We start from the raw sequence: 13,590 nt of genomic DNA, 5'->3' as shown, positions 1-13,590 counted from the left end.
ATGAATAGGATGTCTCGTTTGTGGCCCCAAGTGCATGCTTCGTTTGTGGCCCCAAGTGCAAGAAACGTGGATCCTCTCTACGAGGGAGGAGGCAGCGGTCAAGGCGGACATTGCCTCTTTTCAAACACCGACAGGGTACATGCGTTGCTTGAAAGGAGCATTTTCAAAGGAAAATAAGCTTAGTGGCTCAAGTCCCATGATTGGCACAAGGTCTTACAGGTATTCTAAGTAGAATTAGTGTACCAATAATCGTGATGCGTTAGCGTAATTATGATTATGTTATATTGTTGACATGACTTCTTTGTTGCTTTGATAGTTTATCCTCCCAATTACAATAAAAGGGTGCTTACAAGAAGATGTAAGAAATGCTATATTCAAGATCTGTGGTATTGTAAGGTATGCTTACTATCAAATCGCATTGATTGCATTTTCTTCAATTTAATCTGTAGATTGATTATGAAAATATATTACATGGACATGTGAAATGGGTGGAGTTCTCAACAAGAGATCTCCATATCGAGCATCGAGAAGGCTAGGGTGGAATCCATCGAAGCCGTATGCTTGCTTGAGAAGCACTTTCCCTCGAGCATTATGACATCTTAAGTCCACTTACTTGTGCACATAGTTGATGAGGTGGCTATTGCAGGTACCGTTCATAGTCGATGGATGTTTTTTCTCGAGCAGTTTATGAAAACTTTGAAGGGATTTGTAAGAGAAAGAGCAAGACCAGAAGCAAGCATGGTAGAGGGATGGCTTGTGCAAGAGTCATTAGTATGTATCACAGAGTTTCTTGCATCCACAGATCCCGCAAGCTTGGCCTAGCAAGGATGATGATCGCATTGTTGGCGAGGTTCCCCAAGGAAAAGGGATGAAAAAAAGATGAGCGAAGAGCAAATGGAGAAATTCAATAAGTTTTATATCCTCAATAGCCCTGAGATGTAGAAGTGGATTGAGAGATATGAAGTGGCCGCCAAAGCAGAAAGAAAAAATGCAAGGACGAGATTTAGAGTAATGTATAGGTGATCGCAACTATATCCACAGGATCTGGCTCTTCTTCCCACTCATATGTCACTTGATTGGCTACAACTAGCTCTACGTAAAGCTGAACACGATGGAGAGACAATAAACGAGTGTGAGCAGCAAGAGTTATCATCTGGATGTATGGTGCATGTAAGTTTCTTACCTTTTGACGTAATTAAGTAGGTATTTGTGGCAATATACGCTATAAAATAGATGCATCTTCATTGTTTTAATGATTCTCTTTTACAGTACAAAAAGTACAGTGCATTATGGTCATATGGACGACATTTTCACGTGGAACGCATCGATTCAAAGAGAGTCACGTATGATTGTGGAGTCATGGCTAACTTCACACAAGATAGCCGAGCAAGTGCTTCGGATACCAATCTTCTCTCCTCACAGTTGGATTATTGTGGAACCATACGCGAAATCTATGAAGTTGACTTCAGACGATTTAGTATTTTCATTCTTGATGTAAAATGGTTTAGAATTATTTACAACGGTCCCCATGCGACAGTGAGAAAAGATAGTAGCAGTTTCTTTGCAATAGACTCCACCAACTGATGAAAGTGATGCTTTTGTTCTTCCGGAGCACTGTGAGCAGGTGCATACTAATGATTTAATTAATTGAAGCTTTCGTTTTTAAAGATCCATTGATACATGTACTTGAGCATAATTTCATATATATAATTGACGACATTTGGCACCCATCTCCAATATAGGTGGTTTTTCATTCGGATCGTTCTGATCCAAGATGGTGGTACGTGATCCAAGTTGCACCACGAAGTGAGCAAATTTTTGAAGATAGAGATGTGGATATGGAGATGCCACTACCAATGCCGGATCCAATTGATCGCGATGAATCTAGCGAAGAAGATGAAGATCACAATATGAGCCAAGAGGAAGATGCGCATAATGACATCGCACATGAGGAAGATGGAGATCATGATATTAAGGAAGAAGACAACGATCATCAAGAATCACCACACTTTATTGAAGAAGATGATCAAGTACTTTTAGGTGAATGTATGATGCTAGAGTACGATGATGATATAGGAGATCAACTCGGTATAGAGTTGGAGATAGACTTGTTTGGCACCTTAGACTTGGCTCAAGATGAAACATTTGATGTAAATGCTCTTAATTGATTTTTTCATCTCAAACTTGGACATGAATATATGAGCTTCAAAGGCTTGATGTAAATCAAACATGTATGAAAATTTAAAAAATTTTGACATTGGAAAAAACTAACTTTTAAGGCCTATATGAGTTAAAAACCTCTCTGGAAAACATCGCTATAAAATAGTATATCAGTGTCGGTATATAGCGACACTTAAAAGTCACTATATAGTGACTTTTGCAAATGTCGCTATATAGCGACGCTTTACGAGACGTGCTTTTTATACTGACGATTAGCGCCCCGCATGCACTAAACATCGGTACGTAAACGTCGCAAGAGAATCCGTGTGTAGTAGTGTAGAAATCATGTTTATCAATTCTAGCCCCTGTATCGATGCTTTTGTCAACATTTTGATACAATGACAGATTTGTTCTAGCAAGACTTTTGATATTTATTTCAACATTTATATTGATGCTTATATTTCCAAAAATATATGCACTTATTTTGATGCCTATCGAATTCAAAAATTATTTGATTTTTTACATTTTCTAAGTAATAAGCATAAGAAATACGTTGAAATTGACAAAATTTTGAGGTAGTCTTGATATCAAATGTTTGATGTTAGAGAAAAATTTAAGTACTGGGATTTATTACAAAAGGAGTTAAGAAAAGTAACATTTTACACGTTGGAAAGCATCACTTCAAAATTAAAATCTTTGGATTTGTATGCCTAGAAGTATTATGGAATAAGCTATTTTTAGTTTAGCAATCTTGTTGATCATAAAAGAAGATGATGTGGTGATTGGATTACATCATCGGGCATTCTTTTCAACATTCTTAAATCACACAATATGGGAAATAAAGTCTACAGAGATTTGAAATAATGGATTATATTCAAGAAGCGAATTGGATGCACTTCATGTACACATATGGCAACCAACATAGATAAGGTCAATCAATAATCCACACTATTTTGTAGTTTTTGTGGTGATGAAAGTAAAGAAACATGGTGATAAGTCCTCAATTAAAATGGATCACATTCATAGATATGGAAAATCAAATTAAAAAGGAAAATTAGATATTTGAGAATCTAGAGAGGTGACAATCACAAATACTATGCGTGTTTTTTGTTACAATCTAAACAAGTTGGAAAAGCCACTATAGTCAAATAGTCGAACGTAGTTAAGTAAAAATAATCCAATAATTAGTGAAAGAGGAAAAGAAGGAGGGACATGGGAGGATGGGAGAGAGGACAAGAGGGAGGAAAGGCGGATTAATTTTGAAGAAAGGCGAATTAATTTTGGGTATGGCGAGGTAATGACTAACTTGTCCTTGCATTACAATGAATCAAAATGCTTGTCATTTTGAACTTTGACTATAATGCATAGCCTCTTATCCGAAACATGAATTCCTACATTACAAGAATTCCAAGAATGGTAATGATTCTTTATTGAACATTGTCCATTGGCGAAGTGCCTTATAAAAATGCCATCATCATTCCCTAGTCCCCTAAATAGATGGAAGGGGAGATAGTTAACATGTTCAAAAGTTCCCTAGAATAGATGGAAGGGGAAATAGTTAACATGTTCAAAAGTCATAGTAGAATGACGTAGGAAGGAGGGAAAAAAGAAAATTAATGGAAATCAAAACATACATGCATTAGTAGAGGTATAAACACTATATGTTGTGCCATGCACAAAATATCAACTTAATAAAGCTGAATCATTTGAGAATACTTGGATATGTCATTAATGTGGTAAAAATACAAGATAATTGTACATGTCAAACATAAGAATTTTGTATACAATGAGAAAATAAAACCATACAAAGTATTTATATTAGAACATAGAATTTTTTACTTTCCAATTAATTGGAGGATATTAGATATTGGAAGACCTAGATTAGATGATGTCGGCATTATACAAATCAAAGATTAAACATGGGAGGTAGTGGAAATTTTGAAAAACAAGATATGCCTAAAAGAAAATGGTGAGGATGCATGCACATGGGAAATTTAAAAGAGAACAATACACAAGAACTAGATTAGATGAGGTTTTCTTTATACAAACCAAAAATTAAACATGGGAGGTAGTGGAAATGCCTTAAAGAAATAAAAGAAATACATTTTGATTTGATTTTATAAATTCTATGCAATAAATAAGGAATACTTCATCTATCGCAACTATAACAAGTGAGTACAAGTACTCATGAGCACTGCCTTCAATTGGTTCTGTCAAAGGAAAACAATTGTCAAGATGAATGAATGATTAATTTGCAACACATGTGATGGAAGCCCGTGTATAGGAAAGTTCAAATGATTTGCAAACTCAGAGAGAGAGAGAGAGAGAGAGAGAGAGAGAGAGAGAGAGAGAGAGAGAGAGAGAGAGAGAGAAAGTGATTGAGTGAGCCCGGGTTCACAGCGACCCGCCCGATCGTGGAGAACGAATATAAAGGCGGGATGGTCGGTCAGGTGTAGTGGTTCACTGCAGGTGAACACAACTCTTATTAAAAGGGTTGCCATAAATGTTCATCAAGTATTGATTGGCTTAGTGGAACAATAGATAGGTCTGGGCCGGCTATGTGGGTTCAATCGCCAATAAGCATGTCTCACGCCTTTTTTTTTAGCCGCCCACATAGTTTGGCCACCTTAGCATGGCGGACGCCTTTTTTTGGAAGAAATGTCCAGGCCTAGCAACCACATTGCCCGCCAAGTCGAATAATGTTCCTCTTCCTTTTTTGAGCATGTCCGAGCGGGTGGTGTGAACCAGCCCTGAGCGTGCGAGGGAGAAAGAACCAAAATAGTAGGGGGCCACGTGGCGAAAAATGGTGTGGGACCTTGTAAGAGGAGGTAATAAATGAAAATCTAAGATGTACTAGAGCATTAGTTCTTTGCATTAGCAATCTTGTGGCTCTACAAAAAGGAACACGAGCTCAATCTGTATGCACAAGGGATCCAATCTATCGCCTCAAATTATAACCAATGTTAGAATGGATAGTGGTTTCAATCAAAGCTCACCTATAGGGTCGTTAAGGTAGTATTAGCCAAATTCACTTTGAGATTTGCTCTTTTTTGGAAATTTTGGGTAACATTATTTTCATTATGTATAACATTTACTATCATTTTCTTATCGCAATACTAATTTTTTGGTAGTTTCACTCAATACAACTACCCAATGCCCAATGGGGATCAATTAATCAATAAGTAAGTTGAAGGGGAGGTTTTATATCAATGACAAAAAAAAGGGTTTACCATTTACAAATTTATGAACCCACATGGTGGATAGATGCCAAAAAATTATGCATCTCAAAACGCCCAAATGGCATGTATCCAACCAAGGAAGAACTTATGATATTCATGCGTGATGTGATGGTGAGCCTATACATTGAAGTGAAAAAAATCCCTAGAAAAATATGTATATTACCATGAAGTCATGAAAATTTACCTACAATAAACATCCTAATACACCTAATTACTACAACAGATGGTAGATAGCTGGAAGTGCAAACGAGTAGTCCTAAATGCTAGAAAAAACTTTATAGCCAAGCAAGGGGAGCATGGATATAACTTCCCTATATGAGAAACAACAAACCCTCAATTTTTCGACAAGCGAGATCTAAGAACATTTACTAAAGAGGTAATATAATTAGAATTAAATTTTTAGAGGGAGGAAAAAGAGAATTCCATGATAGCCCAAAGATTGCTTTACTGCTTCCATAAAGAAGATTTGTGATAAATATCATTTTTCATACAAAGCTTCTCACTTCATACTCAAAACATTGGTAGTGTAAGTAACATCTCCTAAAGTATCTTTTTTTTTTTTTTAATCCCCCAAAAAACCTTTAAAGTTCAAAATTGCATCCATAAACGGAATAGTTGTTGCAAAAAAATTTCTTCATATGAAGCTTCTTACTTCCTACATACTCAAAAAATAGATAGTGCAAGTAACAAGATATTAAAAAAATAGCTAGCGCAAGTAACAAGATGCTCAAAAAATAGGTAGTGCAAGTAGCATGTCCCAAAGTACCTTTACATTCTTGGTCACAGAATGGAATGATGGTAGAGTGGTTGCCACTAATCTTAATAGCCTTCCCATTGCAAGGGTAGCAACCTACAGAACCAATGCAATCATGTTCAACATTACTTTACCAACCAACATATGGTTACTCACCTTAACTACCAACCAAAATTACTTTACCAACTTATGGTTACTCATCTTAACTATCAATCAACATACAAGCAGAATCCCAAGAATATATCTCTAATACGGTTTTTTTAAACACTGTTTTTATTCTTACTCAATCCACTAACAACTTCTTTAAAACAATATAATAATAGTACATGCAAATTTTTTTACGACATTGTTTTTATTCTCACATGGGGTCCATTAAAAGGATCTTTAAACAAATAGAATAGTAGTTAAGACATATATGCTAAAAATAGTTATAGAATATCCCAATAAAATGAACACATTATCAAAAAATAAATTTGATGCCAAATATGAAATGCTCACTTGGAGGTTATAATTTGTGGTCTTTAAATGAAATGGATATCATTAAGATGAACATCAATTCATTTATACCTTGTGAGGTGGGACAACTAGGGAGATCATAGTTTAAAAAGAACTAGATGAGAATATGAAGATCCTTATAATAGAACCGATGATAAGAGTAGGAGGCCATCCAGTGAAGAAAACTCAAATTTAGCCTACGTTGGTCTAGGGAGTTGTCTGAAAGATACTGGTACCCACACATGAACCGAACCCAAACCAAGTAAGGCTAGTTTAAGGCTCCAGCTTACACCTGATGATACAAGGAGATTTGGGGAGAAGGCTTTGTCTAATCTCAACTCACTATGCTCTATGTATTTCAGCTTCGTTCAATTCAATTCGCTTAGGTTGTGTGAACTTCATCCATTGTTTTCATGTGTCAAATATTTGTCTATCTATGCGACATTCGTTCAAGGGACAATGAAGTGGACCTATTCATATGCTTGATCCCAAAAAGTTTTACAGGGGAAATATCGCCTAGATTTGTTCTCTTGAGCCTCAATCTGGGTAGTACACATCCTTTGATTTTTTTGTGGAATTGGGTTAGGAGTCTAGGTCATTGAAGAGTGCCAAAAGCTAGCCCATGTTCGTATAGGACCTGTGCCCATTGGATATGCTTTGCATTGTCGATCAAGCATTAAACACCTTTACATTTGAGGATATTATTTGTCAACTCATTTCTTTGGTTGGGTTTGTAAGTTATCAATGTAAACCCTTGCTAAATAGGATTTCTTGCTCTTGTCCAAATTCATGGTAACACGAGGGTAACACCTAGGGCAACAATTATATATTACTCAAGATATAATGGGTAGGCCGATTCCACTAAACAACACACTAAAGGCTATTCAAACTGAAACAATGAATGCAAATTGAACCAATTGGATCAAAAGATGCACAACACATTGCAGACACATAGGTTAAGAAACAGAGCATGAGTGAAGCATTGAAGTTGGAGCGACTCAGATTATGGATGAGATCCCGGCACGAGAGATCTGCTTTGGAGTAGAGTTGTACCCCTGGTCTGAGAGTAGTCTCATGGAGCAATGAGAAGCCACGAGCCTCATCGTCAATTGATTGATAACCAAGTTGATTGTGGAGCTATATATGAGATGGTGTGGTTATAAAAGCTACCTAGCAAGGAGGCAAGCGGACACAATGCTTCTTCACATTCTCCGTTACTACTCTACCTCCCTAATTTTGGATCGACATCTAGGAGCTGCGAGGGGATGTTAAACTTTTAGGCATCTTCTATCCGTACTATAGGGAGTGAGGGCTTCGAAAACACAATGCTTTGTCACATTCTCTATTAGTACTTCAGCTCCCTAATTTTGGCTCGACATCTGGGAGCTGAGAGGGAATGTTAAAGTGTTGGGCATCTTCTATCTATACTATAGGGAGAATGGGCTTCTTTGTGGGTGTGCCCACCCAAATACATTGGTAGAATCATCTCGTAAAATACACTGCTAGTTGGGACATGTGCTAGGGCAAGTAGGTAGTTAAGGGCTTAGTAATCAGATGTAAAGAGGGCTTAATTAACGGTAGTTAGGGCTTAGTTAATGGATGTAAAGAGGGCATGTTTATGGCCTAGTTAAAGCTTGATGAAAGGCTAGTTAGATTGGCCATTGTCAGTGGGTACGGGCTAGTTAAGCTAGCCAACCACCTAACCACAGGGTCGGGTTAGACTGACCTTATCACAATTGGGTAACTTGACTAGATCAGGTTGGGTTAGACCCAGTGGGGTAAGAATCCGATCCACAACCACTTCCCGACCAGCCGCAACAGTAGACAAAAGCAACCCATGCAACATAATTCCGTTTGATGTAGTTGTTCTATGAGCTTGGAGACCTACAAACACAAATGCACTAAATTTGCTATTGTTACCAATGTAAGTGGGTCTATCACTTGTCTATCGTGATATAGATTTATCATACATCTAAGGTCAATGAGGCTTGGAACATATTGAAAGGTTAGTATGAGACGTGGAATCAAATCAAGTTTCAAAACTTGGAGAATTGACTTGCACAACAGAGTTGTTCTCAAAAGGAGAAGTAGACTTTCATCACATGGATCAAGAATCTTTGTGATCAAATGGAAACAGTGGAGATAGGAAATAAAAGTGAGAAGTTGGATAGAAGATGTATCCAAATTCTTCCCCAAAAGTACGATGCACAGGTTGAAATACTTAACACCTATAGATGAGAACTCCAACCCTCACGTTTAAAGAATTTAGTGCTATGCTTCTAGAGAATGAGATGCTCTTGAAGTCCCATGATGGTGAAAGGGATGCAACATTCTCAAAAACTACCAAAGGAAAGGGTAGTGAGAAGAAGAAAGATGTGAAAACAAGGAGGTTCAAGGGTGCATGCCACTATTGTAGAGCAAGAGTGGCCACACGGCCAAGGACTACAAAAAGAAGCAACAAGATGAGAAGAATGGTACTATCAAGTTTTCTTCAAAAGGCTGTGAATCTACCCCCACGTTCGGCCATTTTGCAGCCTACTTCCCCTTATAAAATGGGCCAATGCGCCATTGATACATTCACAAGCACAATTTATGCTTGTGTTTGGAGTCTTCCAGGGTGCAATCTTCTACCTCGAATGTAATCTTCAGTTGTGGTTTTTCTCAACAGTAAAAAGAGCAAAAGTTTTCAAGCACTTGTTCATTATAGTATCTTGTAGTTTGCTAACTGACGTCGAACATCAATAGACCAAACTGCAGGGAGTTCGGAGGCAATCTAGGGACTTTTCCAGAATTGGATAAAAATGACCCGACACCCAACGGCTTGGCAATTCAGTTATGTAAGGGTTCTCGCATTGAGACCAAAGCAATGAAATGTCAATCTTTGCAAACTAATCTTGACTAAGAGAAGGCTAAAGCTCTAACCTACAAGCCAAACTAGATAGTTCACAAGACCAAAAGGATTGTGTAGAGCAATTGAATAGCTAGAGCCTCTATTTCTATTGTTTTGTCTTGTTTTGAGAGCCGACTTTGCTGTGTGAGGCACTTACACCCACCAAACATCTCATGGAGAACTCTTTCCTCCCACCTTATTTATTCGGTGCCACCTCAAGTTGGACCCTCCGTATTAAATGGAAACTTAGAAAGCAGAGAAGATACTAGGACCCTGACGGACCTAGGCATGCGAGACTTGCCTTCGACCCCAAACCTCCAGCTCATCACTCAAAAACTCCATAAACCGACGGGTGCTCGATCTAGAGCTACCATACCCATACTGACGGGCATTGGCTCAATGGTGGATAGAGGAGAGAGAGGGAAGGGCAAGTGTGTGTGTTTGGGGGAGAGAGAGAGAGAGAGAGAGAGAGAGAGAGAGAGAGAGAGAGAGAGAGAGAGTATTTTCATGATTTAAAGAAAAAGGTAACTTCAAGATTTGAGAAAAGCCTTGGAGCCTACTTGGAGAGGCCCTAGGAAAGACCTTGTTCTTCAAATCATCACAATCTCTCTCTCTCTCTCTCTCTCTCTCTCTCTCCAATACACATGTGACATCGAGTGCCTTTGATCCTGAGAAAGGTTTACATGCTCTTCCTTGAAGGTCGAAATTAAAAGGAGGGAGTTTCGACGAAACGGGGGGCTTGGTTAATGATTATCAACCCTCCACTTCAACATACTATGATTAAATGAATGGTTTGTACCCTTGTACCTCAAAATCCCATGGGGGTTTTACCCTCTCTCTCTCTCTCTCTCTCTCTCTCTCTCCCCCTCAACACACACACACTTTTTTTTTTTGTGTAAAAGTTCTCACCCACACCGACACCAATTGCCCTTTTCGTTTTTAAAGGAAACTTTCTTTCTTTTTGGTGGTAGGGTTACCCCTCCCTCTCTCCCTCTCTCTCTCTCTCTCTCTCACACACACACACACACACTTTTTTTAATGGTGAAAGCCATGTTTCTTTATATTACAAAATGACCGTCCCCAAAGCAGAGATCAACAACCCTCGGAGTTTTTTTTGTAATAATGTCTTTTTTGTCCTTTTTGAGGGATTGACCCACCCCCCTTTTATTTAATATAAGCCGGCTGTTTATTTATTTATATTTATTAAAAAAAACAAACAATGCCGGGAGTTTGATTTGTTCTTTATTGGGTCAGATATTAGGAATCAAACTCTCTTTCATGAGCGCTCTCTCTCTTTCTCTCTCTCTCAGACACACTTTTGTTTTTTGAAAACTCTCTCTCTCTCCCTCTCTCTCTCTCTTTCGTGAAGTCTCTCTCTCACACACGCTCTGAGAGTACAGAGGAAGGGAGGAGTGAATAAAAAGACGACTAACCACTTTCCATTGGCGTTCGTAGAACTTGTGCATTTGGTCCCAAATCCTGGCCTTGAGATGAGCGACCTCTTCGAAGTTGATGGGATCAACCTCGAGGATGCCCACGATGGGTTTCCTCAAGCTATGCGCCAGGAATGCTATGGTGAAGATATCCAACGAATTGGTAGCTTCCCAAAGCTTGCGATAGACAGGGGGACTGCTGCTCAACGCAGCCATCACTGCCTCAGCGACCCTCACCATCCCTGCCATCGTGCATGCCACTATTATATACAGAACGTCCCTCGCAATCCTCCGGAGCTGCTTATGCTGCAACGCTAGATCTGTCGATGTCCACTGATTCAGCTGCGACAAGCCTCGCCTCTTCTGAAACGCTGCAGAGTCCCACAAAGGGTCTTTTTCTTTCCCTTGGAAGGTGAGAACACGCTTCAGCTGCGATAGAGAGGGCCTCTGTGCCTCCAGCTTTCGCGAGAGCAAGTCGACCAGCTTGCGGGGTGAGTATCTTTCTGAAGCGGGCAGATCGGGTATCACCGTTGAGGTCTCGCTGCCCAGAATCAACCAGCTGGTGGTTTTTGAGCCGGAAGCATTTGAGGCTTCCGTTGTGCCGCAATGGGACGAGTCCGCCTGTGCCTCATCAGACGATGTTGTTGGTAGACGTATCGAAAGCTTCTTTGGGCCTATTTCGACCCCAGCCAATTTGAAGCTTTCCTCTACATCCGTCGTGGTTTCTTGCCCGGTTTTTTCGTAGGGTTCAAATCCATCGGTACTGCATACCGAATACTTGTCCGCCTCCACTGCAGCAGTGTTCGACTGCCCAAATACCGCACACGAGTTTCTCGTGGAGGTTGCCATTTGGTCATCTCTCGTCCCGAGCCTAACCTCTTCAAGAAGAGTTCTTCCATCACCTAGTCCCCTCCTCGTTCCTGCTACGTTCCACCAAGGAGGTGGAAATCTTGTCTTCCGGGAGGGGGATTCATAACCTGAGAGACTTGCGGTAGACGCAAGGGATGCTCGTATGCTTAGGGTAAGTGGACGGGAGTAGATGCATATCTCCTGCTCTAAGGAGAACGAAGAGCCACCAGCAAGGACAGTTGTGCCCATCAGAAACTGCAAGCAGACACGATTAATGCCAGCCCAAACGCTCTCTTGAAACCCTATCCATATCTCTCTCTGCTCGCTCGCTCCCTCGCTGAGACGTGCCGTAAAGCACTGTAGCGGCAGCATTCATTCCCCCCCTTTGCCTCAATCAATCAATTTGACCTTCCGTGGCTCGTTTCGATGTCACAAAGCAACACATGGCAACTTGCATGTTGCAAGGTCGACACTTGGCCTCCTCATGATCTCACACGGCGAAATGCATTGACTACTTTTTGTATATTTGTGGCCTCCCCCGCCTTCTAATGGGGCCACTGTGCATTGACCTTTTCCGTTGCTGCTTGACGTGTCTACCACATTCATGAAACAATCTATCCCTCAATGTTCTTGGGGCGGCTAGTGGGGTTCTCACGGTGGGGGATTTTCAAGTGTAAATAAACTTCATAGGAAAAGGGGAAGAGGGTAGAGTTTGATTTTGTATTATGCTTGGTAAGCCTTAGTTTGATAGGCTGTGTATGACTGTTGGTTTAGAGTGGCTTGCTGGAGGGTGCTTCCCAAACAAAGGTTTTGAAATCTCGCCCCAAATGCAAGGGTATAAAGAAAAAGTGTATGGAAACTGGAGGTGGTGTCAGAGCCTGAGTAGAAATGTAACAATGTAACAATTGCTAAAGTAAGATTGGTTTGGAAACTGGAGGTGGTGTCCGAGCCTGAGTAGAAATGTAACAATGTAACAATTGCTAAAGTAAGATTGGTTTTAAAATTGATCTCAAGCAACAATTGTTAAAGTAAGATTGGTTTAAAACTGATCTCAAGGTGGTGTAGTCCTGAGTAGAAATGTAACAAAAGTAAGATCGGTTTTAAAGATCTTGATAACACCTTCCTGTGGAGGATGTGCTCAAAGGAGCATCATAAGAATAAGGATACCACATTGCCCAAGATCGGTTTAAAACTAACCTTGGTACGACATCTTCTTTTTGAAGGAGTGTTTAGCCAAGGAGGGTCTTCTAAAGGACAAGCTCAAGGAAAGCCTCAAAATACGTTGGTTTTAAATTGATACCCAAGGTTAACTTGAAGCCGAACTTGGTAGCACCTCTCCTTCTTACAAGGGAGAGCCTTGGTCATGGAGGAGCCAAGGCTCTCCCTTGTAAGAAGGAGAGGTGCTACCAAGTTCAGCTTCAAGTCAACCTTGGGTATCAATTTAAACTAATCTTAGGCCGTATCTTGAGGATTTCCTTGAGCTTGTCCTTTCGAAGACCCTCCTTGGCTAAACATTCCTTCAAAAAGAAGATGTGGTACCAAGGTTAGTTTTAAAGCGATATTGGGCAGTGGGCTATCCTTACTTTTATGATGCTTCTTTGAACACATCCTCCAACAGGAAGGTGTTATTAAGATCAGTTTAAAAACTGATCTTTGGGATCCTCCTCACTAAGAGGCATTAGTGGAGGCCTTGATTGAGCTTGCCTTAGAGAAGACTCTCCTTGGATAAAGCCTCCTTCATAGAGAACGTATCTATTAAATTAAAAATTA

At 39.9% G+C, this 13,590-nt stretch overlaps 1 protein-coding gene across 1 annotated transcript in view; it reads right to left on the bottom strand.

Moving 5' to 3' along the window:
* Positions 1–6,115: 6,115 nt before the first annotated feature.
* The window catches only part of LOC147881362 (uncharacterized), a 51,565-nt gene continuing 44,090 nt past the window's right edge, over positions 6,116–13,590 (bottom strand). The window contains exons 2-3 of the mRNA XM_087402378.1: positions 10,972–12,075; positions 6,116–6,249 (exon numbers count right to left, since the gene is read on the bottom strand). Coding sequence (XP_087258504.1) covers positions 6,127–6,249; positions 10,972–12,075 — 1,227 coding nt within the window. The 3' untranslated portion in view covers positions 6,116–6,126. The remainder of the gene's footprint in view (positions 6,250–10,971; positions 12,076–13,590) is intronic.

The sequence above is a fragment of the Dipteris shenzhenensis genome, chromosome 31 (genome assembly GCF_047967505.1).
Source record: "Dipteris shenzhenensis isolate YYH24624 ecotype China chromosome 31, Dip_SZ_1.0, whole genome shotgun sequence".
Lineage (NCBI taxonomy): Eukaryota > Viridiplantae > Streptophyta > Polypodiopsida > Gleicheniales > Dipteridaceae > Dipteris > Dipteris shenzhenensis.
The sequence above is the reverse complement of the archived record's forward strand: the minus strand, read 5'-3'. Positions and strand labels throughout refer to the sequence as shown.